At 40.9% G+C, this 26,822-nt stretch overlaps 1 protein-coding gene and 1 long non-coding RNA gene across 20 annotated transcripts in view; one reads left to right on the top strand and one right to left on the bottom strand.

The window, feature by feature from the left end:
* The window catches only part of LOC101790603 (uncharacterized), a 388,896-nt gene that overhangs the window by 158,343 nt on the left and 203,731 nt on the right, over positions 1 to 26,822 (bottom strand). The window contains exons 6-8 of the long non-coding RNA XR_011809805.1: positions 10,320 to 10,485; positions 7,263 to 7,307; positions 3,666 to 3,821 (exon numbers count right to left, since the gene is read on the bottom strand). This is a non-coding gene — a long non-coding RNA (uncharacterized lncRNA). The remainder of the gene's footprint in view (positions 1 to 3,665; positions 3,822 to 7,262; positions 7,308 to 10,319; positions 10,486 to 26,822) is intronic.
* ANO5 (anoctamin 5) overlaps positions 8,754 to 26,822 on the top strand; it is a 54,275-nt gene continuing 36,206 nt past the window's right edge. For 4 of the 19 annotated variants that reach the window (XM_038179094.2, XM_038179104.2, XM_038179096.2 and 1 more), the window contains exons 1-4: positions 8,754 to 8,956; positions 17,925 to 17,969; positions 20,645 to 20,715; positions 26,435 to 26,485. In XM_038179094.2, the coding sequence (XP_038035022.1) occupies positions 8,896 to 8,956; positions 17,925 to 17,969; positions 20,645 to 20,715; positions 26,435 to 26,485 (228 nt within the window). In that variant the 5' untranslated portion in view covers positions 8,754 to 8,895. The remainder of the gene's footprint in view (positions 8,957 to 17,924; positions 17,970 to 20,644; positions 20,716 to 26,434; positions 26,486 to 26,822) is intronic. The other 15 variants (XM_038179095.2, XM_038179106.2, XM_038179097.2 and 12 more) reach the window with 10 other exon arrangements.

Here is a 26,822-nt window from a genome sequence, read left to right on the forward strand (position 1 = left end):
GTCTAGTGACAAAGCATAATCTTGAAAATGAATTCAAAACAAAGGTTACGAGATGTTTGAATAAAAATATTATAACAGAATAACAAGATTTTAAACATGAATCCTGGAGCATGCAGACAGAAAAATAATAATAGACTCTTATTCCATTAGCATTTCTTTAGGGCTATGCTATGGAGATACTAAATCATAAGTGGATAGTCAGATTTTTTTTTAATTATTTTTAAATAGCACAGATGCTTATAGGTGCAAGAAAAAAAAATGCTTTGCCTGTTTCAGTTTTCATTTGAGTATGACAAGAAGAATGTGAGGAGGATATCAATTTTACAAACAGAAATGGAGGGATGAAGCTTAATAACATCATTACCTTGTGAAAGTACAAAGGAAATGAAGAAAAAAGCTGCTGCAGACCAAGGCAAAGTTAGCTAATACACATAGAGCTTCATTGGATAATGATTGATAAGAGCAGTGATTACTGACAGTTTTTAAAATTGTCATTCTATTTTAATTCTTGAGATGTCAGACTCAGAAAAATTAAATCACATCAGAAACCACAGACCTATTACTAAAAGGCTGATTTTTATGAAACACGAGAATTTTAACAGATTAACTGAAGTCCACTCTATTAACTCAAGGCAGACAAGTTTTAGCAGAATGCCATGCAAAAATGGACCGATAGCAGTTGTATTTACAGTTACTGCACAAGGTTTTGATTCTAGTACCCAAGATCACTGAAAATTAAAGAGTAAATGACCTTGGCATTCATATTAGTATTATTATTCAAAACTTCTATCAAAACATGCAGAAGTGCTCTGAACTGAAAAATGAAGTAGCAACATTGCCTAACTTAATGTAGGAGTGGATCAGGACAAGCCAGTGCTACCTCTCCTATTTAAAGTCACATTCATTTCTCTAATGCACGTTCTAATGCTCTAATTCTCTAATGAGGCAAGGCATGCGGCTTTCCACTATGGTATTTTCTTGCCTCTTTTCACATTTGAAGTATGAAACACAAGACCTTTAAAAATGAGGAGAAAAATAAATGATAAATGAAATTCTTCCATATATACTAAGTACTTGGAACGATTATCCAAGAGGACAGAGTTAGAAGTCACAACTAGTTTGTCTTCTGATAAACAACCCAATTCATAAGAACTGTATTACAGACAGTAGCAGTAATCTCAAGAAAACAGATTTGACTTTTATTAGAGATGACAGAGCTCTTCTTATGAATTCAACACTTTAATAGGAAAGTAGAATTAACATTCTAAGAGACAGCTATAGAAAAAGTGTTCAAATATCAGATTTGCTGTACTGAAATTACTGAACTCTGCACTGGCCTATTTGTGTTACACTTCAGTATTCCCACTTGAAGCCAGAGCTAAACAGCATTAAAGTATTTTATGGTTGGCCCTCATAGGCCTATTAGAAGCCGGAGGAAACACAGTAGCACCTTGCATTTTGAGAGCTTTCCTCCATTCCCCCGAAATTTAAAATACAATACTTCCCAGACAATGAAAGTTTCAATTTGATATCTTTCTTACTTATTGCTTTGACTTTTTTTTTTTCACTTTTCATCAGTCTCTGCTACTTCCTGCTTAGAATGTGTATATAAATTTTTAATTATATTGATTTCATCTTACTATTTATACTTCAAAGTAATGATTTTTAGATACATCTTCTCTACTTCACTTTGTCACTTTTCTTTTTGCCTTATCCTTCCTGTTACGTTTGAGGTGGCTGGGAGTACCCATGTGTTGCACCACTCCTGCTGCTCCTGGATGCTTATCATGTTCATGGAGTGCATGTAACTCATCTATATGCTCAGCCTGTGCTGTGACTAGGATGGACAGGACAACTGGGGCAGCCCTGACAACTTTGCACAAGGGTTCCCCTGGGTGGGGAGATAAGTATTACATTTTTCAGACAGGATCTGGTGTAGAAATCAGCTAGGACTAGAGACTGGGGAAAGGCTGGAAACATTTTACTGTGTATCTCACATAGTTGCACAGAAAAACTGTGAAAATGAGTATAAAAGAAAACTGAAAGGTTACAACAAACAAGAACTAGCAGCTCACTGCACAATTTTATTAGGGTGGAAATCTTCAGCCAAGGGACTAGAACTAAACTGTAGAGCATATCCAAGGAGATGGGCTGAAAAGAGAAGATGTAGTTTGATCCTTTGATGTAAGAGATTGTTCAAGTTGTTTTTAGGGTGTAAATCTACCAAATATGCAGAATTTAAATATAATTTATAACAGCAAAAGTGAAACATTTTTTTAAAGCTTACACTGGAACCTCTAATGTTCTTCACAAAGAATTTTGTAAACAGCAGAGAAGAACACATTCATTCAATACTGTCCATAGGATTAGACAATCACTTGTAACATTATTTCTACTATTCTCAGCAGCCTGACAGCTAATAAGTTGTGCTTGAATATCCTGCCTTATTAATAAGCATATAGAAGGGTTTATATTTTCCTAGTATTTTTTTATGTAGCTGATAATCTCTTTATACATTTCTGTAAATTTGCAATAAAATAGGTAACTAAGAACAGTTAAAAATGGGCACATGCAAGAGATGTACAAGTCATTAGAAGGTATGTTGAAAATTTTGTGTGAGACTACATTTTATCTCATACAAAACTGCAATGTTTTGCTCTCTTAATTTTATGGTACCTTTATAATTCAGTTCTGCTTTACTGTCTAAGCTGATTAATGCACACTGAATTGAACTAAAGTTTCCAATATTTTTGCTAGAGCTACTTAGCTCCCTGCAACATTTCAATGCTTTGGTTTTCATACATCAGCCTCCTCATTTACTCCATCCACAACCCTGCGTTTTTTTTGTTGTTTTTGTGTTGTTTTTTTTGTTTTTTTTTTTTTTTTTTAATATATATATATATATAATTTCACCTAATTTTATCCATTTATCACCAAAGGGTAATCAACTGATGCAGATCACCAAAGGGTAATCAACTGATGCAGAGAAAACTAAAAGGAAAAAAAAAAAAAAAACCGAGGTGTCAGCATACCTAGTTTCACAGGAGAAAACACAATTACCACAAGAGGGCACTAAATCCTGAGAAACTATCTATAATAGCGAGAGAGAAAATGGATGATTTCGCTAGAAAGCACGTAGGAACTTACTAAAATGTCCTTAAATTAACATTGTCATTTAAGTGCCAGAACTGATCAAGTAGCCTTATCCCAACTCTACTGCATTCAATAATCCTTTCTACAAACGCACCTATCAGTGCACAACCGATCAGAATGAAATACTGATCTCCGCTCAGCTATTTAGGAGCAGTTTAGTAAAATCAATGGAAGTATATCCTCAGGGACACAACAAGAGCGAAGAATCACACCTCACACATACTTAATGAATAGATTGTTTGCATATTAGGATATCCTTATAAAGTCTCTAGCAGCATGAAAGAGATGGATTCTTTCTACTCCCCAGTACCTAACAATGTATTTTTTTCCTTGTGGTCTTTTTTGTGGTTTCTTTGTGTTATTTCAAGAAGGCTTTGATAGCAGCTGTAAACCGGGGAATCCAGTTATTGGAATGCAACTGCAAAATGACAGAACTAAAACGTGTGCTTGTGTATGAAATGGGATACGGGCTTCTGTTAAAACACCAAAATATAGCTTTCTGTTAAGATTACCTTGGTCTCTTGCAGCTCTTTCAACACATCTGTTACTCATGCAAAGGACACAGAACTGTTGTTCCTGTTTCATGCTTTCCTCCTCCCGGAGCAGTCAGCACCCTGCAGAGACGTGGCTGGGCTTAGCTGGGACCACACCCATGTAGTTTCCTTGCCCTAGGGTAGAGAACAAACCAGGCAGTTGATTTTAGCTCTGCTATTGTAAATTCGCAGTAAATCGGCTCAAGTAAAAAGCAGATTGTAGTCTGCAGAGATATGTGTTTGTTTAAGTATTGTAGGTGTTATCCTTACCTGCGCTACTTAATACAAACAGATGACTAACTGAAAAGTGTGAAGAGAAAATGCAGTGAGTAACTACGTACATTTGCATACTATGTCAAACTTTCTTTGAGAACTGCTTACATTCTGCCACCTAACACCGGAACTGTTTAGAGCAGCCTCTTATCATTATCATTTCCTGATGATTTTTAGGGTTGCAAGGCAGCATGCAAATAAAATTAGCTGTCTTCGTATACAAATTCAAATGCCTGTTCCATCAGCAAGCATTGCTGTATTTCCTAGGTGCCTGACCCTGGAGTTTTCAGACAGCTGTGTTTAGCCTGAAGAACTGCATACGGTGCAAGGAGAGTCAGATATCAAACAGCATCTGAGTAAAATGCAGGAAAAGTTTAGGGAACCCAGACTGAATCTCCAGACAGCAAAAATCTCCCTCAGGCTTTCTCTGAGATCAGGGGCTACTACATTCCTTTCTTTACTGTGGCAACCGTAAAAGAAGGGTGTAAGGTACTTCCCTCATCATCTCTAACACAGCCTACAGGTTGGTGGTGTGGCACTGCATTAGGAGAGGTCAAATCCCCTTCAGTCACAGTAACTGGTCTGTGAGCTCCAGCATTCCAGGGAAGCACTGAAGCTTTAACTGATGTTATTGCCTGAGAAAGAGATACCGTGCTTCCTTTCTGGCAGCATTAGGGAAAAAAAAAAAAAAAAAAAAAAAAAAAAAGCCATGAAAGTTACAAGACTAAGTGGTAACCGGGTAACCAAACAGGAGTTTTGATGTTTTGATTATTGTCATGTTGGGTTTGAGCATCTAACTTCCATCTGAGTTCAACTTTATCTTTCTAAACCTCTTTGATACCTAGTTCTACTGGTCTCTAGAGGATTAATTTCTTTCCAAATCACACTATTATTTATATTCTAAAAGGCTAATTTAAAGACAGGGAAAGGCACTGGTTGGCTCTTGTAAAGCCTCAAAGACATTTAATTGCTTGAAGAAGTGGAGGGAGGTGGTAACATCGGCTTCTGGGATGCATTCTGTGTGAACTGAAACCTTACAGCAAAGCAATCCGCCATGGGTTGTAGACTGAAGAGACTGGTAAGGAGACACGATGCTTTACCTTTTCTTACTGTATCTGTTTCAAACTTGGGTTTTCTTACTCTATCTGTTTCAGACTTATGCTCACAGTCTGATGTGGGAACTTACTAAAACTGAATATATACAAAACTTTCCTAAGCAGAAGGAGTATGCACAATACACATTTTCAGTGGCAGAAAGTTATTGCACCTTCTGAGACTGTGACAGGGATATATAAGTGGCAATCACCATCAATATGAAGTTTGACAAGAGCAAGTACTAGATTCTGTACCTGGAATGGGGCAGCCATGGATATACGTACAGACTGGAGGATGAGAAGCCGGAGAGCAGCCCCACAGAAAGGGATCTGGGGGTTCTGGTTGATGGCAAGCTGAATCTAAGTCACCAGTGTGCCCTAGCAGCCAAAAGGGCTGACTATATCCTGGGGGATATCAGGCACAGCATGGCCAGCTGGTCGAGGGAAATGATGGTCCTTCTCTGCTCAGTGCTGGTGCAGCCTCATCTTGAGTACTGTGTGCAGTTTTGGGCACCACAGTATAAAAAGAATATAAAAATATTGGAGAGTGTTCAAAGGAGGGCTACAAAGATGGTGAAGGGTCTAGAAAGTATGATGTATGAGGAGCAGCTTGGTTTGTTCAGCCTAGAAAAGAGGAGACTGAGAGGAAGCCTAGACTAGGCCTACAGGTCTAGGTCTCTGCAAAGGGAAGGCCTACTTGGTCTTCACAGAGAGCAGAGGGGCAGGAGCTGATCTTTCTGGTAACCAGTGGTAAGAACTGAGGGAATGGCATGAAGCTGTGAAAGGGGATGTTCAGGTGAGATATTAGGAAAAGTTCTTCACTGGGAGGGTGGTCAGGCACTGGAATAGGCTCCCTGGGGAAGTAGTCATTGCAGCAAGCCTGTTGGGAGTTCAAAAAGTATTTGGACAACGCTCTCAGACATATGGTTTGATTTTGGGGTTGTTCTGTGAGAAACCAGAAGTTGGACTTGATGATCCTCGTGGGTCCCTTCCAACTCAGGATATACAGTCTTTCTATGATTTACAGATATAGAATCCTGAAAGCACATGGCATCTTAACAGCTTATAGATCCCCAAGTGGTAAAAACAAACAAACAAAATTGTCTATATTATATTCCTTCATGGTGGGTAAATAATAGAGAACTTTTTTTTTTTTTTTCAAAGCATCTAACTGCTATACATAAAAGCTTTATTTTCAACACGATTTAGGACCATATATTTCAAAGATGCTTCGATGCCAAAACATTTAGTCCTCTAACATGACTTTTAAAAGCTAGGATCTCAGAATGAAAATTGTGCTTTTGAACAGATTATGGGGTACTTATCTAAGACAATGATGGAAGCACGGATATCTTTAAAATCTGGCCCTCCAATCCTCCCAATGTTCTGCACTTAAACAAGTTAGAAAATATGATGGCTCCTAAACTGGTTTCATGCTTTTGAAAAAGCCTTTATAAGGGATAAGAAAAAAAAAAATAAGGGATACAGATTATCTGCTCTCCTTTAGTGCACATAGTTAAAGATTACATTTTGCTGCTGAACATCCCAAGCGTAATCACTACTAGCAATTTCTGGCAATGCACATTAACTACACCTAAAGTCTACTATTTTTATTTTTTGTTTTATATATACACAGTATTAGAAACAGTGTTTGAACCACAGACCACCAAAAGCAGAAATACAATGGCATTCCTGGTTGTCTTGATATTTAAGGAATAAAATAGTTCTGAAACTGAAAATAAAATAGTTCTGTGTGGTGCCCCATTTCTGTCTCTGTGTTAGCAGTACCCGTTGCTTGCAATGAGTCACAGAACTGGAAACCCACAAGGAAAAAAAAAAAATTAGCTTAACAGGTTAACCTGACTCACTGCCTTACGAACAGCAGTGAAAATGTAAGGTAAGAGTGAAAAAGGCCTGTGCCTTTTGTAGGAAGTTTGGTCCTAGATCACTTTGGCATACTCTGAAGCCCCTGAGTAAGACAATGACTGCTTAAACTCAGAATATCCAAGAAAGCTAAATGCTTTCATGTATTGCATGTACCTCCTGTGTGCCTGCCACGGACACAAGGCCTTTTGTACCTCCTGGGAGAGCAGATTCCTGTCCTGTCTCTGACATAAACTACTATGTAATTTACATAAATTCAGTGCTTCAAGAAACCATGTACCCGACCAATTACAGGGATCTGCAAAATCATCTCTGGAGTACTTACATAGCTTTAGATATGGTCGGCTTCACATGCACATGCTGGGTGGAGCTGGGAAGAGAAAGCATACAATTAGAAGGCAAAACCTAGCCATGGCCACTGAAATTGTTGCTGTTTCTGGCTCTTGTTAAATGGTGGAACTCTAATTGCATCTTCTACAGGCATAAAAGCATTTATCCTATATTTAAAGTTCTGATAAAATTAAGGGCTTAGAAAACACAGCTTTTAAACTGAACATTGTGACCTAGTGAATTGTATGCTGTTACAAGTTGTTTAAATGCTTCTCACTTAGCAGGCCATTTCTGTAGGCTTTGCTCCCGGTACCCTGCATCTTGAGATTAAAAAAACAACGTTTCAGACTTTGGAAAGCAACCAGATATGTTTTTAGGTCTTGCCCATGACTAAAAATATATTTCTTGAAGCAGTAATGCCATACAATAAAATAAAGGCCTAGTACCAGACGTAGACTGAAGTGCAGGCCCAGCACCTTAACTGAGGGACTTGCTTGACTTGATTAACTTCATGATTGAGAAATTCTCCATGAAACTGATGTTGCATGCTAGTTGCTCAAGTAACAAAACCTGGTATGTTTGTTGCATACAATTGTTACATTGTCAGTACACGCCAAATAAACAAAAAAGTTAATGGGTAAAAAGGCCTCAAGATCTGCCTTGAGGGAGCGCAAATTAATAAAAACTATGTGAAACCAGTGTATTGGACAAACAGTGGAGGACAAACTACTGAAGAAAGGAGAAGACGGGGCTGTTAGGGACATAAAAACGACAGCAGCCCCAGGGCAGCGCGCAGCAGCCGCCATCTGAGCCTTCTCTGAGGGCGCGGGGAGAGGCCTGGTTCGGAGCCCCTGAGGGAGGCCAAAGCAGGCTGGGCCAGACCAAGGGACCCGGACCAAGCTGGCGTTGCTTTTATCTCTTAATCCAACACCCAGAAGTTGAGAAACTCAACCAGACTTGAGTTTCGTCTCCACTTTCCATGCCCCATTTTCCCTTCCTCAGGCTTTGTTATTATTTCTGTCAGTTTCTCACCTACAGCTTTGAAGACCCATGGGCAGCTAGCCAAAACAATGCTTTTACTAGCATTGCTGTGAATCCACAGCCAGGACAGCTGACAGGGATGGCCTTTAGTGCCTGATCCAGCAGAGGCAGGACCAGGAGAGCCAGCCCATCCATCCCCAAGGAGGAAAAAAGAGCACCCCCTGAAGTGAACGCTACTCTATCGCACTTCCTTCAACTTCCCTCATAAAAGATCCGCTGTGATAAAAGACCCAGAAACAAAGACAGCCCCATCGCTGTATGTAAACCAGCAGATCACTATCTGTCTCTTCAACCGTGAGGGGAAGGCGCTGGGCGGCCTTCGAGTGCCAGCGGCTGGGTGCGGGTGACACCCTCAGCCACCTCCCCCCTTCCCCGTCAGGGAGCCCCCGCCATGGAGCCCCGGCTTCCCCGGGCGGCGGCCGCCCCCCCCCGCCCCGCCCCGCCCCGCGGGCAGTGCGCATGCATGGCCGCCCGCCCGCCCCCTGACTCACCCCGTTCCCCACCGCACCGCTGCGCTCCGGGAGGCGGCCAAGCGGCCGGGTGCGGGCGAGCAGGGGCCGGGAGGAGCGTGGGGAAGGCGAGGCGCCATGAACCGCCTGGGCAGGAAGGCGAGCGAGACCCTCATCGAGATGGCCCCGTCTGCTGACGGTAGGTGCCCGCCGGGCTGGGCAGGGCAGGGCAGGGCCGGGCGGGACGCAGCCGCCTGCCCCGTTCCGCTGCTGCCGGGCGCTGAGGGGCCGGGCCCGGCCGGAGCCCCCCGGCTGGGGCTGGGAGCGGGCGGTGCGGTAATGCAGGAACAGCCCGAAAACGCGCCCGCCCCGAATAAACCCCGCGACCCTTTGGCCTAGGAGAAGTCGGTGGGAGCCGCGGAGGTGCGGCCCCCGCAGGAGGGAAGCACCGCCTTGGGATCCGTGCCGGGCTTGGCAGCTGCCTCCTCTCCTTCTTGTGCGTTTGTTTTAGGAAAAAATAAAACATAATGCTGTTTTAAACAGCTTAAGCAACAGTGTATGCTCGCAGGTTTCAAAATACTTGACTGATCTGTTTCAGACAGCTGGCAGCAATGGATAAGTGCGAAACTCACCCAGTTGCGGTGGCAGCAGCGGTGATGCCCCAGCTGTGCCAGCCCAGTCCAGACTTGGCCTTCCTCGAGGACGGCTCCCGAGCTGGCAGTCTGGCTGCAGAGCTGGAGCAGGCGGGGTATGGCAGCCTCCCGGCCTGCCAGCTGCTGTCCCAGCCCTGCACCAAGGCTAGAGTCACGGCCCAGAAGTGCTCGACCTGGGCTGTGGTGCTGACCGGGGGCTGCTCGGCTGGCAGAGCTTGGGATGGAAAAATAGTTACAGAATGTGTGGTAACCGTGTAGGGAGTGATGTTGGAAGTCTGGTATGTAAACTGAATGCTGTAGTGCTCATTTTTCCCATGAGCATCCTGTAGGGCTTTTTTTGGTTTCTGTTTAGTCATAAACACTGAATGTAAGGGGTTTCAGTGAACAAGGATGACTTATTAGCTTATACGGTACAGTAGCACATAACTGTGCATCCAGAATCATGTCCCAGTTTAATTCGCTTTTTAATCAAACATTTTCCTAAAACAGAAAAAAGAATTTCATACGGGCTAAGAGAGTAGACTTCTGCAAGTTTGTTAATTGGTTGTCCAAATAAAAAATCTGGTTTAGAATAAATGAGGTCTTCTTTCAATTATGGCCTACAAAAGCTAACAACACGTATATATCACCACTGGGACATCTCGAAGATCTAAACATACGCTTTGTGCTCTGAAGGAGAAGGTGGCCTCTTACAGAGGCTTCAAGCCATAGCTGCCTGATGTCCACTCACACAGTAGGGTCTGTGTGCGTAAATAGGAACAAGGCAGAGGAAAAAAAAAGTGCTGTGTTGTTTTCCTTAAAGACACATTAGTATCTGGGTAGCACGTGTGCATTTAGTTCTAGTTTACTACAGCATTTAATTAAGCTTCAATGCTGAAGAACAAGACAGGGGAATGAAAAGCTACTTACCAGCAGCAGCAAGTTGAGCATGCAGTCCGTGTCTGGAGTTCACACGCCAAATCCTCTACCTTGAAGGAAGTTTTCTGGCTTCCTGTTGAATTACACCAGTATGAGGTAATAACTTCCACTTTCGAGTGCGTGATTTTGCTTTATGTTGAAACTGAGTGGAACCTACCTAAATATATAAAAACAAACAAAAAAAAAGTAAATAAGGAAATTGAACTTGGAACAATCACATACAAGTATCAAAGACCAGTCTGTTCTTAGGAATATTTCTTTGTCTATGCTGTTGTTCAGCATTGTTTTTTCTGCATGAGATGCTCATGCTACTGCATTTGTGTTGGGGAATACACCCCAAGACCACAGATATTCTGGAAGCCTGCATTTGGCTCGGTGCTGTGTTTTGAGCTGTGCTGCCTTCACATGCGTGGTTCTACAGGAACATGGAACCTGTGTGGGGAGGCCAAACCAGGCTTGTCCTCTGCGAGGCAGAAGGATCATTCATGTCTCCCTTCAGTAGCAGGGGCGTGCACTGAAGCCATTGCTCATCTTTCTAAGTCATTTACCTGACTGTTCTAAATTGTAATGTGCTCTAAATTGTAATGCCCACTGAGGTGGTTGGTCATCTTGCCTGTGTTCCCTCTGAGAAAGGTACCGAAACAGCAGGAGAAGCTGATGGCGTGACTTCCAAAAAGTGCTTTTGACAGTGTTGACTTCTAGTAACGCATTGCTATTTGGGATCAAGTGTTACTATTGTTTAAGAGCATGTTGCTTATTTAATTGAAGTTATGATTTATACTAGTAATTTAGAATCAAAACATAGGCTTATGTTCAAAACTACATCTGTCTTTTATTACTGAGGAAATGTGTGTAATAATTTCCACTCCATTTGTAGAAACAAAGATGGGTTATCATGCTCCCATGGGACTAAAATGGAAGATGTACCAATACAAAAACTGTTTGAAAATGTATTTGCAGATAATGAAATAAAAGCTCCAAGAAATTTGGGCATAATTGAGAATGTAACAGGCAGGTGAGGCAATACTCCATTAGCCCCACCAACCAATGGAATTTCTTTCCTGCCTGGGATGTGTCCCTGCAGTGGCACAGTTTAAGTATGTATTGGATATCCAAAAGGTAAACTTCGTTTTAAAAGAAAATACAGTTTGTGGTAGGCAAGTTTGCTTTTTGGAACAGATCCCCATAGTTTGCACAATATTGCCTTATACCTGAGTGCACGCAAAAAGATAGTTTGCAGTAGTGCTTTTAATTAAAAACTGAAAACTTTAACCACTGTAGAGGAGTGGGGTTAAATAGGAATTTCACCCAGAGATTGTCAACTGGGAAAAAAGAAAAAAGAATGATTTGCTCTTGGACTGGTGAATGAGACCTAAACACTTCCCTTTTAGTTCATGACCCTGCATATGAGAGTAAAGTCACTTCTGTCAACTTTTTCTGACTGGCAAAGTGGAGTAGCTCCAAAGGGAGCATTAAGTGCTCTCGCCTGCCTTCCTAACCCACTGGCAATTATGTGGGATGTTCAGGCCACTTTTCTGAGAGCTGGGGAATACAGCTGAACTCTGTCAACTAGAGGAGAAAACTGAGCTGATTCTGCCATCTCAGGCCAATGCTTTTTACCCTTTATATAAAACGGGGTCACTGCTTCACCTTTACAGGACTCATTGAAAAGCAGGTTTCCAATGCATAGGATTTTGCTTTGTGTCTGTCTTTTTTTTTTTTTTAATAATAAAAAATAGGCTTTAGATCTGACTAAAATTCAAAATTATGAAAGTACATCTACAGCTGGAGACTTGACAGTCTCTGCTGCTGGTACATGAAATTTTATGACCTAAGTATGATATTGCATGCTGGAAAGTTTTTGTAGGTAGTTCTTAAGTTATTAAACAAAATTAAAAGTTAGTTTGCTTTTCCAACTTCTATTGTACAGATAAATGTAATCTGCCTGGCATTACCAGCACCTGTACGAACAGAGAGCTTAGTTGAAATGCAAGGTTTTGTTGTTTGTGCTTGAGAGAAGTCTGTACTCCAGAGAAATGAGATAACTGACCTAAATTGGGCACACACCTCAACAGCTATGTACAAGTCATTAATAATTACTGAGACTCAAGGAAGAAACTAAGATAAGATGTAAGAGTTCTGCTGAAAATGGACATTTAAAATTAGGCTCAGAAAACTGTTGGCAGATACATCATCAAAAGAAATTGTTCTGGCTTGCTGTCTGTATATTGATTAGCGAGTTGTGCAGGTATGCACATGGAGGAGGCGTACAGGTCATTTAATACAAACATATTCCAAAAGTATTGGAGACATGATCTGGCACACAACACCTCTTGGCACCTTTTCATGTTATGTGGCAAGGTAGTAACGCAGTGAACTTTCCTGTGTGTTGTTTTATTGTTATCTGGATGTGGAACTGAAGAGCAATATGATTGCAGGGGTTGTGCTCTGCTATCTAGCAGTACCTCTGTACTAGCAGTAGTTATGTTTGGGGGTAGTTTTTCCACAGGTGCATGTGTATAAATGCACCAAGGGGAAGAATGATCTTTGTGTCGTATTGCTAGGGGTGCTTCTTGCCATTACAGTTCTGTAAAGGGTTTTGAGGTGTTAGCAATCAGCAGAAAGATGAATAACATGTCAGGAGTTGTTTTTGAGGACTAATGCTTCTTGGAGGGGTGGGGTTGACTCCAGACTGGGATTTAGCTACTTGGATTATACTGTAGACACAGACATTTTTCCGTGATGAACCTCCTGTATGGGCCTATGGCTGTTAACACGTACTCCTTGCTTTAGCCAGATGCGTGCCAAGAAGAGGTGTGCTAGCAGACAAGTTGCTGCTGTAGGCCTGGGATAAGGCAGGTATTTGGAATCAGAGCTGAGAACGGGGTGCCCTGTGCAGCTGTGCTGAGCAGCGTGGTAATCTGTAATTACCTGTGCTAACGTAACCTAATACCATTCTGAATTCACCAATCTGGGCAGGGCGAGGGATGCAACATAAATATCTGCTTAAGGGTATTTCTCCAGAACGGCTGAGAAAATAGCTTAATTCTGTACCTAAGTTAATTCAGTATTGTGGTAATCCAGTAGAGGATTCGGAATCTATTTATATGTAGTTTGAATACGTCCGTGGGTGATCTGGGATTACTCTTTTCACACTGCATCAGGAGGGAACTGTGGAGGATGGTTCTGACTGTATCAGAAGATCCAGGTGAAACAAACAGGATGATGACCAGGAGAGCTAATGAAGTTCCAAATGCATTTTTTGGGGAAGTGAGAGTATCTTAAGGTGAAGTGCAGTTTTCTAACTGGAAATCCCACGTGACCTTACTTAGCCGGCTCCCAAGGGTAAATGTGAAATCTGAGGCCTTTGGCAAGGCAGCAGAATGCCAGCAAGCCATGTGGGTAGGGCTCACAATGCAGACCTTTAATTTTCTGCACTAACCCTGTATTAGAAAAGGCGCTGGGGTTTGTTATTCCAAAGGCTTTTCTTAATTATCAGGTAGGAAATCAGAGAGCCTATATTTGCCCAATTTACAGTGTGCTAGAAATATACCATGTGGACAAGTAATGTCAAACAGATGTGGTTTTGAGGCCACTGGCAAGTTAGTTGTCTTGGCTTACTTGGGTCCTGTTCATTAGCTGGTGCTTACATCAGAAAGTGCCGGCTAAGTGCTGGCAGCCCTGGTCTATTGCCCTGCTCATTTTGTTGGTTGGTGGGAAATGGGGTGGGGGGGAAATGGGGTGGGGGAGCTGCCCAGTGAAATAAGACACTGAAATGAGATGTCCAGGTCACAAGCAGCTGAGGAATCCTGCCAGCGGACAACAAGGCCTGGTTTGCCGTGGAGTGCTTTTTACTTGCTTAGTAAATATTGACTGAGTAAATACAAGTCATACATGTTCCTCACTTTTGCAAATCCAATCCCCACTCCGGTTTCCCACTACTGCTCCATTTTGAGCTCCCTGTTGACGTGTTGCTTTTCTCTTACAGTCTCTACAGAAGATTTCTCGTGCAAGGATGGGAACGTAATGCCCATCCATAGAGCAAGCAGTGTGTTGAGCACCCTGCTGCATCTAGTGCATGGCAAATGCAGGAAGAAATCAGAGATTGTGTTGCTTCTCTATTAAATCAATGATTTCAGTGAAAGTCGGAGCAGTGCATTAATGAATAATGCTGTGAGATTTTAAAGGGGCCTCTGGGAACAGTAGGAAAGCAAGTCTGTACATAGCACCTTTTGAAGTGCTTGCCACTCTTGGGCTGTGATGAAAAGCAATAGCGCAGTTCCCCTCTCTTCCTCTTCTCTGGAGCGAGAGGGGCACGCACCTGGCATTTCCATGTATGCGCACAGCAGTTGCTCGAGCTGTTTGTCTGCTTCTGCAGTCAATGAAAAATGGCCCTCGACATATAAATAGTCCAAGTGCAAACAGGCACGGCTGTAGTCCCTCTCAAGTTGCCAGGACTTCTGCAGGCTGGTATTTTACTACCCTGCTTTTCTAAGGTTTAATTGCCATCCTATTCACCATCACTTCTATGCACCTAAATGTAACCCAATGTAAAAATACCTCACTTTATCCAACTATTGCTTGTCTGGGCTTTCTCTTTCAATTGTATTTGAACCCATTAATCACTTGGCATGTGCCGTTCTGCAAAATGATGGGTCCCAAAAGGTACAAACGCTACCTTGGGTGCTCACAGCACATTTGATGAACTTACACAGACAGTACTTGCAATACAGTAGTGGTTATTGCCCTAACCACATGAAAGCGTCATTCAAGTTCTGTGTTACAACACTATGCTTGTGGTTTTTTGCTAAAACTGATTTACACAACTTTTAGTTTTTTAACCCAGTCCCTTCTAAGCAAAAGGGAAGGTTTTGTGGTCTTTATAAAAGGAAGGCAGCTAGGAGAGGAGTTAACCTGATGTTCTGATTTAAAATACACATTTACTGTACTAGAGATTAGAGGTAAGTGCTGTATCTTTTCCAAATTGTTATTGTTAGAATAGATTTTTCTTCCATATATTCATCTCTTTAAAATTCTGCTGTTTTTTATTTTACTACAGATGTGTTGATAAATACCCGTTCTGGGCAATCACTCATTAATAATAAAACAATGTTGTAAATTAATATGGCCATGAAGCAGGTAATAATTGAACGCATTTTTTTCTTCCAAGGGGATCATGAAGTTATTTTAATATGTTCCTAGTAAATGATCGTGGGTTTATGGAAAATCGAACGTGTTCATTGTTAAGGAATAGTTTTAAATTTGAAGGAGCAGCCCTGAGTGGGCATAAAGTACTTGAAGCATAACCTTGAGATTGGATCTTTGGCTCAGGAGTGCAGTTGTTAATCTTCGGATGATGCCAGGTGAAGTAACAGTGTTTATTTAACTTGCTCAGGAGCCAGCAGACTAGGTGGGACCTCAGTTCCCCCAGGCAACGCAGTCATCGAGCTGGGGAGTCTAGTTGGGTTGTGCCGTGATTCCCCTCCAGCGCGTGATCCCAGGCGAGCAGGGTGCAGCGAGTCTTGCTTCACTGCACAGCTGGGCTGTGTCATGTCAACAGGGTGGATTTGGTCAATATACGCATAAATTTAGTTAATAAGTTATTTTAAAGCCATGCTTTTCTGAGATATAGAATTTCTGAGAGATAGACTTAGAATAATCATTATAAAGCTTATGTGGAATAGATGATGTTATTTCAGAGCAGTATTCTTCAGTATGCATTTTTGTTAGTGATTCATTGCTGAATCAGACTCCCTGAGAGCAGAAATCAGTCAGAGTACGTCCTAGTCGACCATTACAGCACTAATCCCACAGCGATCTTGTGGGAGCACAGGACATGGTGCCATAAATAAGGTATTGATTTTGCAATATGTAATCATGTTTTTAAATTGATTCCTCTTGTCCCATCAGACAGGCAGACATATTGAATAATGGCAGGGCTTTATTAAGATGGTATCTTCAGGATATCCAGAAATAAAATTTTCTTTTACTATTTGGTAAGGGTAAATAACTGTTTATTTTCCTTGGGGTCACATTAAATTTTAGTTTTATAAAATCCATATTAGCAGTATAATCAAAGAGAACTTCCCACATCCTATCATACTGTCGCAGAAGGTTAGGTCAGTTGAGCATGCAGTCTTTCATCCATTCGTCTGATCTTAGACTTGCAGTCGTACTCAAACAGATTGCTTGCTTCCTTAATTTGTGGATACAGTGGTGCCTTTGAGAAATTGTAAGCATGTCAGTGTCCAGACCATTAAGGCTTTTTTGTCCTTCATCATAGAATGAACAGACTTGTTTTGAAGGACAGTTTTTTGATTCCGAAATACTAATCATATTAAACTACTTCGTTTAACCGATAGGTTCAAATGCAGAATTAAATGGCTTTAATTATTTTCTCTAAAGTGCTGGGTTTGCTGTGTAGAGAAAAGGAAGTGATTCAGGCACTGTGGACAAACTCGGACTATTCCAGAATGACTCACCCGTTCATTACACCCCGAGCCATTTTTTTCATGCTTGTGGAAATAATAAGATTGCATTAGTAAAAGTACTTTTCTGTGTGTGTGGAGCAGACTACAGTTATCCTAACAGGCCAAATCAGTCATGGTTGGATTCTCCAGTCTCCAGTTCAGAATGTTGATTTCTGTGAACTGTTTTGGATTACTGTTGATTATCCAGGTCTGTAATTGACGTAGACATGGTCTGTAATTGTTCAGGGTGGCATACTGAAAGTTTATAAGTAGATTCCCTTGTGGTCGGGTATAGTTCAGGATAGCATATGTTAATAATACTGCGAAATTACAGGCATAGGAAGCTCACTTGTTTCCAGCCATGTCCAACTCCCAGGATGCATATGTTTAAGGAATTAGAAATAGCTGTGCACGGAATTGTAGGGCTGTTGGAGACCAAAAATAACATAGGGAAGGCAGCATTTCCTTCAGATATGACGTGCACGCCCATGAAAGGCCAGTAATCTGAGTGAACATTGAAACTATTTTAATAGATCTTGATAATCATAGCGTGGTTCTCTGATAAATTTTGAACAAAAAAAAAAAAATGGTGAGGCCTGACCACAATTTGTACGAGTGAATTTTGAAGGGCTGTGTATATTTAGCATATGTTGTCATTCCTTTTGGTGTGCTGATGGCTTTTGATCTTTTTACATAAAGTAGAGCATGGAGTGTTGAAGAACGAGGCAGTTCCCTTAAAGATGCTGGTTTTATTGGGGTTTTATCAGTATGTATCTTTATACTCCACCTTTAGATAGGAGGATGCAATTTTTTGATTGAGTTTTAAAGTCATTTTCTTGGCTAGGGGAAACTATTAATGCCCTCCCTGCTGACGATATGGGGAATTGACATCCTTGCTTCTGTTACCCAATGAAGGGCCTGGACAAAAGGGCAGATGCAGAGGTTTCAAGAGGAGCCTGCCGTCTGCTTTCTGCCTAGGTCACAGGCCTTCTTCACTGCTTGGTTGGTTGGTTATTGGGCCCTTACTGTAAATGGTGGAGGAGACATATTAAATGGATTCATGTTAGAAGTGGATTGTTCTTAAAAAGGCTTTTGGTTCTTACTGAAGTGTTTTTTCCTTTTAAAGATGACATTGCGGTTCTCACCAAGTTCAAGCTGTTGCAGTCAGAAGGTATTGTACTAGCCAGCGTCCCGCCTTCCTTCCTTTTGTTTGTGCCCTCTGTTGCCTTTTTTTTGTTTTTAAAATTCCAAGAACCTCTTGGAAATCAGACTTCAGTTTGTTTGAGGCGCTCATGTCATACACAGGCCATTTTTATTTTTTTGCAGTGGGATTTACGAGTTGGTTTTCACTTATCCTCTTGGCTAAGCGCTAGCCTGGCATCTGCGTTCGTAGTGCTTGTTGCAGTTCTGGGTTGCGGCTCCCTTACACCTTCCTACATGACATGGACATGCATTTTCTTGTACTGCTGTCTAGGAACCTGCTTATGTGTTGTTCAAGGAGCAAACATTTAAGTATGTGGTATTTCTTGGCTTATGTTTTGCATTCTCTTTCTGCCTTCTTGTATGCTGCACCTGCATTAATTCTGTTTTATTCCCCTGGATTAGAGCTACCAAGAGGATTTCTTCTCACACCTTTATTAGCTATGCTACTAGAAGAGCATTTCCCAGGAAAGCTCATAATCGTGCTTGTTCCCATGGTTCAATTTTCACAGCTACAGAAATCATAATCCAGAAAATATAACTGCCAAAGCTGTTGTAGGCTGCGGAGTCAGTTCAAGCCCTCTCAGCATCACTGGCAAATTGAACGCCACTGCTCTGGGGATGAGGTGCCAGGCTGCTGCTGCCACGGAAAGCTGGGTGCTAAAACCCTTGGGTTGTCTGCCTCTGGGCCTAGGGCTTGCTACCTTCAGCCAAAGCTGCAGCAGCCAACCTGCTTTCCTGTGTGATGGGCAAAGCAGCCATTGGAGTGCCGTGGTGGTGCTGCTTTTTCTTGTTTCAGCAGCTCTAGGCAGCTGCCAAGTTTGCATATGCTTACAGCCAGTCCTGTATCAAGGTAGAGCCTCTCTCCAGGGATAATATCCTTGCAGAAACAGTTTCTCAAGCGGCTTGTTCTGGATATTTTGATAGTGGCTGTCTTTTGAGCAAAGACTTCGGTATTCTAATTATGATATTCTTGCATTTTGTGCCTTGTATTTCTCTTGTGTTGAATGTTAGTGCTGTTCGGGAGGTAACCTGAATTCAGTTCTGTGCTGAAGCTGTTTCTCGATGCCTTTTCTGCATTTGCTGTTCCATCTTGGAGCATAGTCCCTTTAGCATTTATGATAAATTTGAGTAGGAAAAATGAACCTAAGTTAGTTAGCTCCACATGCTTAATGTTGGTCTCCACACTTCTGTCAGCATATACAAACACCTTTCTCCAGGTGTGTAAATAAAATTTATATTTTCAAACTACAAGATACCTACAAATACAGATTGTGCAGGCATGTTTTCTGTTAATGAAATAGCATGCAACAGCTGTAGGTTTAGTACAACTGAGATATTTCTGCTGTTATGTATCATTATATGCCATTGCCCAATTTCTCATTGCATCAGATGTACGTGAAGTTATGAAGACCATTATTTCTAAGCAAGCTTCCATACAGCTTGAGAGCATTTTTTTCCATTTATCTCTGTAGTTTATTAAAAATTTTTGAAGAACTGATTTTTATTCTGCATAGATGTGATTTTTGACAGGAAGCATTTGCAGCCTCTTTTTGTTGTTTTTTTTTTTTTTTTTTTTTTTTTTTTTAAAAAAAAAAAGGGGCTCCTGTTATTTATAGGAATAAAGTAACTGTAGTTGTCTGAAAGTGCTCTGGTGTAAGCTGTGGCATTCTGTCCAGTCCAAGCTATACCCATTGATGGTTCCTTGCTCTTTGATGGAGAGAGGAGCATGATGAATCCTTTTCTGGAAGAAAGAGGCACCTTTATTAGATTCCTGCTGTAGGCTGTGATGAGCTGTTTACAAAACCACTTATCCTTTTCCATTGGCGGGGGAGTTATTTAAATGACTGCTCTGTCTGACCAGCAAAGAGATAGTTGTGTACAGAATCTGCTTAGAGCAGGAGCTGAGCTTATGGGCTTGGAATTCCTCTCCAGAGGAAACTGTTGACAGAGGAGGTTCAGAGCCACAAACCCAGCCAACCTCTCAATGTGATTTAGGTATTTAAAGATGCTCAGTGTAATTTCCCCTATCATGTTAACATTAAGTAGTAGTCTCCTTGGCAGACTGACTTTTCTGTGGGAAAGTCAGGGCTCAATGCTGCTGTTAAAATTAAGGAACTTTTTTAAGAAGGTTTGGTAACTTAAGTTGATATTCTTGATTCTATCATCATCTCCATTACGTGAGCATCTTTAATCATGAGCTTTACCATCATACCATTAATCCCTTAGAAGCAAAAAACAGTTTCTAGCAAACAACCCCAGAGATAACAGAACTTTGAGAAACAAAGCAGCAAAGCTCCAAGTGCTGGATCCTCATTAGACAGTAACTCATAGGACATTTGAGGCAAGAAAGAATTTTATCCTCTCAAATACGTGATTCAGCTGGATTTTGCTTGTCACAGTTAGAACTGTTTGTGTGACTGTGAGGTTACAGCCAGTTGGTACAGGCTGAGTGTCTTGTGTCTCAGGGTGTTCTTTTTCCCTTTAAAAATAATTTGTGAAGGTTTTATGTAGCTGAATATCACTTTCCAACTGTTGCTTTTGCTTGTTCATAGCTCTGTGCCTTCAAGTTTCTCTTCACTTTGAAATACAAGGGTATTTTAATAGGCATGTACTTATGTGGATGTTTCTTTGAATATTTTTTAGGGGAAGAAAGCAATGGACCTTTATGTGAAACACTTTCAACTGCAGGATCAGAGGTCCCAAGCAGCTCAGAGGTAAGGTACAGTACAGGTAGCATTAACACTCTGCTGGTAAAGAGAGAGAGGAACAGTACTGTGAAAGATGAAATTAGTTGTGGAAAATAATACTGCTGTTAGATTCTCTCATATGTACATTTTTATCCGTGTACATGTTTTTTTTCTTTTTCCAGTGTTTTGAAGGAGCAAAAGCAAACAAGTAATGCTGCTGCTCATTGAGTCTTGTAAGAGACAGCAACACAATACGACTAGCAGTAGTGGAACAGTCTGGGGCTTAACAGTGCTCCCAGTGTCAATCTTGAAAGAAGAATCACAAACTGCAGTGTTTTGGTAATTGGAAAAGCATAATACCCTTCCACAACCCCAAAGCTTGGTTTTATACTATGTGCTATGCTTCTAGGAAATCAAGGCACTCTTACACTCCTGTGCTCTAGGTACTTTTTAATAATGCAGCTGTTTATGAGAAAGCCAATTAGAAGGGTTATAAGAATACCTCTTCCTTGCAAGATATGCAACCCAAAAGTTGGGCAATCCAAAAAGCATCAGTTGCTTGTTTTTCACAGTACCTCATTGCTTAATACATAAAGTATGCAGCATCTTACGTACAGGTGTACAGATACTCTTCAGTTAAGAAATGGATCTAAAAAGAATATTGAAAAATACACGATCTTGAAATTAATGTTTTAATTTCTGTTGTCTAATTTCTTCTTCGTTATTGTATGCTTAAGGAACATATAAAGACTTTTAGCTAAGAATAGAAATAGCTGCTCTGTTGAAATACGGTGTCTTATGTTTGCTGAAAGCATTCCCCAGAAATTATACTGTTGAATCAAGTGTTGACAAAACATAGTTCTGTTGAACAGTGAAAGCATAAAACATTTCCTCATATACTTTTAAGAGGTAAATTTAGAGACGATCCTGTCAAGACAAAGCTCCAAGTTCTTACATTACACAGATGTTTAGGGCTGCTAGCACATGCAGCCCGATCATCCAAATGCTTTTATAAATCTACCAAGTTCCATCTTAAAAGACTGTTAGAGTGTTCAGCCTGGTACCTCTCCATCTATTGTGTGATGGACATCTTTTTCTCCTGGAGAAGTTTTGAGTAGACAATATCAATTACTTTACTGAACCCAGGCTGACACTACCTCAGGTTACAGTGTATGAATCATCTTACTATGATAGGCAGCAGTTTGGGGCTGATCCTGGGTTCATGTTGAGTGTCACTGTTTAGATGAAGATGACGTATTTCACCAGGGCATGAAAGAATTCACTTCCTGAGTTAGGATGTGGGAAAGACAGGAAACATGGGAGGAAGGGTGTGAGAAGCATTATGTGTAGGGGCATGGGATTTGAACCTTTATGAAAGGTGGAACATCCATGATTCATAGGAAAGGAGGCTCTGGTCTTCAGGGTTTTCTTGTCCAGGAGGTAGTCTCCTTACGAAAATTGTGTCTGGTTATTGACTCAGAATCTCCTGTTGGTAAAATCATGATGCATTTTTCTCTTTTTTAGTTCCTTACACAATTATTTTTTCTTAATTTGTTCTTAAGTATCACAGAGAAATGTCCTAGCATCTCAGCAGTTGACTTGAGTTTTCTTCCACTCTCTCCTTCTAAGAGGAGAAAGCATACTTGGCTTTAGATAGTTTGTTTCTTCAGGTCAGCTGGCCATCTGATGCTTGCTTACATTTAAGTTAGTGCTTTCTCTGTGTGTCACATTGTCCTACCCCACTTCCCTTAACATGGTTTCATTTACCAAACTTTTGCTTTCTATGCACTGATGTGGCATAAAGTAAGTTACACAGTTGCTTTTAATCTTCTTGCCCAGTTTCATGCTCTTATCTGCCATGACAGGCTTAGTTCTTGATGATTAATGTCCTACATATCCAGGTGAAGTCTATCCTTAAAGTGTTTCCATGAATTGATTCCAACAGTAAGATAGCCTTGTTGTGTTTTTTTTTTTTTTTTGGTTTTTTTTTTTTTTTCCTTATAATGCTAATCCTTTATCTTGATATGTCGTCTCAACTTCACTTTTCTTCTCTACAGACTGGAAGAATTTCCTTTCCATCAGTTTGTTAATAGCCTGTCTTTGTCATCCTTAATGCATTCCAGTAGGAGTTGAGTAGGGTCATCAATCCTGGCCTGTGAGAAAACCCATGCTGTCTCCTCTTTCCACAAGGACCCCTTAGAGCTCAGGTGGATGTGCTCTGTTTTTGTTTCGGCCAATAGTGCATTTCTCTATTTTATAAATTTACTCTGGTGACAGATGAGTAAATGCCTTGTTACTTAACCATGGACTCCAATTTATATTCCTTTCAACTGGGAAGTATTAACACTTGAAGTCTTAAAATCACTGGAATTAAATCGTTTTAAAACGGAAACGGAATTGATTCATAAAAAGACTAATGGAAAAGATTTACCTGACATTACAGTCTGGTCACAGCTAGAGTATACTTGCATTGTCTTTTCTTTTGGAAGAGAAAAAACGTAACTTTAAATAACAGTATACTTCTGCTCAGCAGTTGGAAGAAAAAGCTAAGGCCTTGATATTGGTTTAGCATTGGAGAGGGCAAAAAGATACCTAGCTTCAAATACGGAAAAGAGAAAACATCCATAGTTCAGTGGCATATTTTTATCTGTTGCAGTTTGTACAGTAAAGTAATCTGTACATAAGGAATTATGCAAGTAAAATTTAAAAAGGGGAAAAACGGTCTGTTGTGAAACCTGCCAACGCATATAGGAACATCAGATGAAGTTTAAGACTCAAAAAGCAGTCATATCTCCAGTCATCAATGCTTTTGGTCCTTCCTCATACCTTGGCATTTGTGCTTTAATCTGCTTTCCTAATTTTACTGCATGGTTGTGTTTTTTTTTTTTCTTCATCTTCTCGAGTCTCTTTTTTATGCTCTGCTCAATCTCCCACGAGGTCAAAAGAAGCAGGATCACTTAAAGTTCAACAGTCTTCCATATTAGAAGCTTCACAGCATGAATCATTTCTAGATGCTTGGTCATGATGGGAGGCAAGGAGACTTCAGCAGACTGCAGAGGGGAAAAAAGGGACATAAGGATGTTTTCATGTAGGCACTGCAAAGGAGACTGCTTCCAATTATGTCATTGTGAAATCAGTAACTCAGACAACCACTCCTGTTAGGGATAGATGACTGTCCTAATTGAATCTCGAAGTAGAATTTACTGAATTAGTCTTTATAGAGATCCTGTTCTAAGGAATAAATATCTCTTATAGTCCTTTCAGGCAAATTGGAAAATGAATGAAATCAAAACTGAGAATCTGTTTTTCCTCTGTACTTTATGAAGAGAGAGAGTATACTATGGGACAATTCTGTTTAATAGCATGTTTTGTGGGAGATTGAATCACAAGATAGTTTGTAGTTTATTGACATCTGTAAGAGGTGTTCACTGAAGATGATTTGTCTGCTGTTCCAACTCCCTAGTGTAAAGTCACTTTAAATATGTGCAGTGTATGCACGTGGACCTTGAGTTCCTCACCCTCACAGTTGGTTGCACTACTTTGCATGAAGCTGTAGGGCTGTGCCCCAGTCTGGCTGTAAGAAGTTAGAAGTCCTTTTTTCACAGCTATATAAAGTTTTCACCTTTTCTGTTAATTTCACACCAACAAAATGCTCACTAAAAATTCTGTTACTCAGTATTTTCTATATTGTAAGTTGATCATGAGAAGACCTGAGAACAAGCAGCTGTTATTCAAACCAGGTAGTTAGCAGAAGTAAATTGGCATAACTCCATCAAACGTATTAGAGGAATGTATTTTACCAAGATTAGTGGTATGACTCATGGAATTTTTTTTTTTTCTTGAGAGCAGCAGGTGCTACTGTACCTTCTCTAGTTGATTCAAAATGAGTTGATTTTTTTTCTGGAAAAATCCCACCATCTATGTACATTTCCGTTATTCTTGTTCAGTTTTCAATGCAGACCAGTGGATTTTTGGGAAGAGAGAAAAAAGAAGCACTATTATTAATATTGTGGAAACAGACCAAATTGGTTTCCACGTCTAGTTGGACGTATGAAAAGGCTTCTTTCAAGTGTAACTACAAAACATATTCAGAGGAATATGTGAGAGAGAATATGCTAAAGCCTTCTGAGAGAGGATTGTGAAGTACGAAGGACCAGCTGAACACTGCTACCACTGGTGCCAAAGTGTTTTACTTACTGGCTTTCATCTGAACAAAGTTGGACTATGAGTGTTTCTGAAAGCACTGCTTAGCTCTTGTTCTGAGGGCTATGTTTTATCAAGGTAGAAGCCCTGTTGTACAGTACGTAAATTTCGGCATTTAACAGAAAAATGGTCTCTCTACACCAACTTGAATGCATAAGAAAAGGTATGCTGACTGGCAGCAGTTTTGAAACACTTAACCCCCATGACTCCAGTTAATTCATTTCAGACAATTGTACTGACAGCGAGATGAGTTCCCTGGTTTAACAGAAAAGCAGTTGACAAGATGCACAGGAACATACAGAGGGTTTTTAGCTAGACTCTTCCAGCTCTGTGTTGGCACTTCAGTTTACCAAGACTTATCCTTGAGTAAAGCGTTGTGGGCAGCTTAGGGCCAGTGGGTGGCTAAAGCCTGCACCTGCATCTGATCACACACAAGATGGGAAGCTGTGAGTGGAGGGCGTGCAGGAAGGAGAAGTGAAAGAAAAGCAGAGGATGGGTGCTGGCTTGGACAGAGGCAGGTCGGGAGTCTCAGGGAGTCTCTCACTTTTACAACACAGTCCTTCTTTTCCTTTGCACCATTTACAAAGGTCTGTTGTGATTTTTTTTTTTTTTTTTCAGAAGCAAATCAAAAGATCAGTTTGAGAACTTACTAACAGAATTAGACACTACAAACCATTATTCTATCCAGTAGTGAAGCCTGATCTCAAAATCCCTTGCTCAAGCATTTATATAGCCGTGGGCCAGGAGCACAGATAGCTTGTGGCCATCTCTTTGTAGGATAACTGCTTTGTCAAGTCCTCTGTGGTGCTGGCAGTCCCATCATCCAACCCACGTGTGGAGTGTGGCCAGGGGACGTGGCAGCACCCTGCAGGCCCCCAGGCAGGGAAAAAAGGAGCACATGGGTCTGGTACAGTGCAAGTCGGGGGGCCTCGCCTGGCTGTGTATCAAAAGGGAGCTGGAAGTCCTCCCAAGGATCACTAGGGATAACCAGTATGGTTACTGATAGATGTTTGCCTTGTCTACACTATGAGATTGATTATTTGTCTACTTGAATCCATTTTTGTTCAGTGTGTGCATGGTGTACAGTTTGTGTTGAAAGAATAAGTAGGCATCGTATTTGTTCTGAATGCAATTGCAAAAGTCTGTTGTGTACATTTGGTCTGATGTTCAAATAAGTATTGCTTGAAGTTGTTGTTTATCAGTTTGTGAACTGCAGTCTGTGCCAAATTGTTTATGGACTTGAATTTTTATGATGGACATGACGAGGAATACTGTATAGCTTTTATTAAAAGTAATTCTTAATGTTTTAAAATCAATACTGGCCACATAAAAGTCAATGGCTGTAGGCTAGAGGCCCAGTTGATCTGAGGAAGTAAAGATCTGCTTAAACTTTGAACAACTGGACTGAAAATATAGCAGTCACACAGAATAGCTTTGCAGCAACCCGAAGCTACACAGTTTTTCCTGAAATAGCCTTTTATTTTAAAGCATCCTTTGCATCATTGCTAACAACGTTATGTTTTTCCCGTGATGCCACTGGCAGCAGGGTCTAAGCAGCACTGAGACTACTTTACTCATCCCTGATCGTCAAGTGGTAAGCAGTAAGAAACATTCATGCTTCCTTGCATGAATTTGTGTGGCGTCCTCTATTACCATATGCCAAGAAGTCCCTCACTAAAAAATTTTCCAGTTTCCAGGAAGCCATCCTTTGAAAAACAATTGCTTTCCTTGCATGTGAAAATGAATGGGGCTTTTGAGCCTATTCCTAGGCAATGGCTCCATGAGCGCATAATGTGATGGCTTAATTGAGAAATTCAAGGTAATTAAAAGGGTTCAAATGGTGAATAAGAGACAAAATTGAAAAGATAATTATTGGTGGAGAAAACTGGAAAGTTTGCTTTTTTTTTTTACTGTTGTTTTGGGTTTATGGG

This window comes from Anas platyrhynchos, chromosome 5 (assembly GCF_047663525.1).
Source record: "Anas platyrhynchos isolate ZD024472 breed Pekin duck chromosome 5, IASCAAS_PekinDuck_T2T, whole genome shotgun sequence".
In the NCBI taxonomy this organism is placed as follows: domain Eukaryota; kingdom Metazoa; phylum Chordata; class Aves; order Anseriformes; family Anatidae; genus Anas; species Anas platyrhynchos.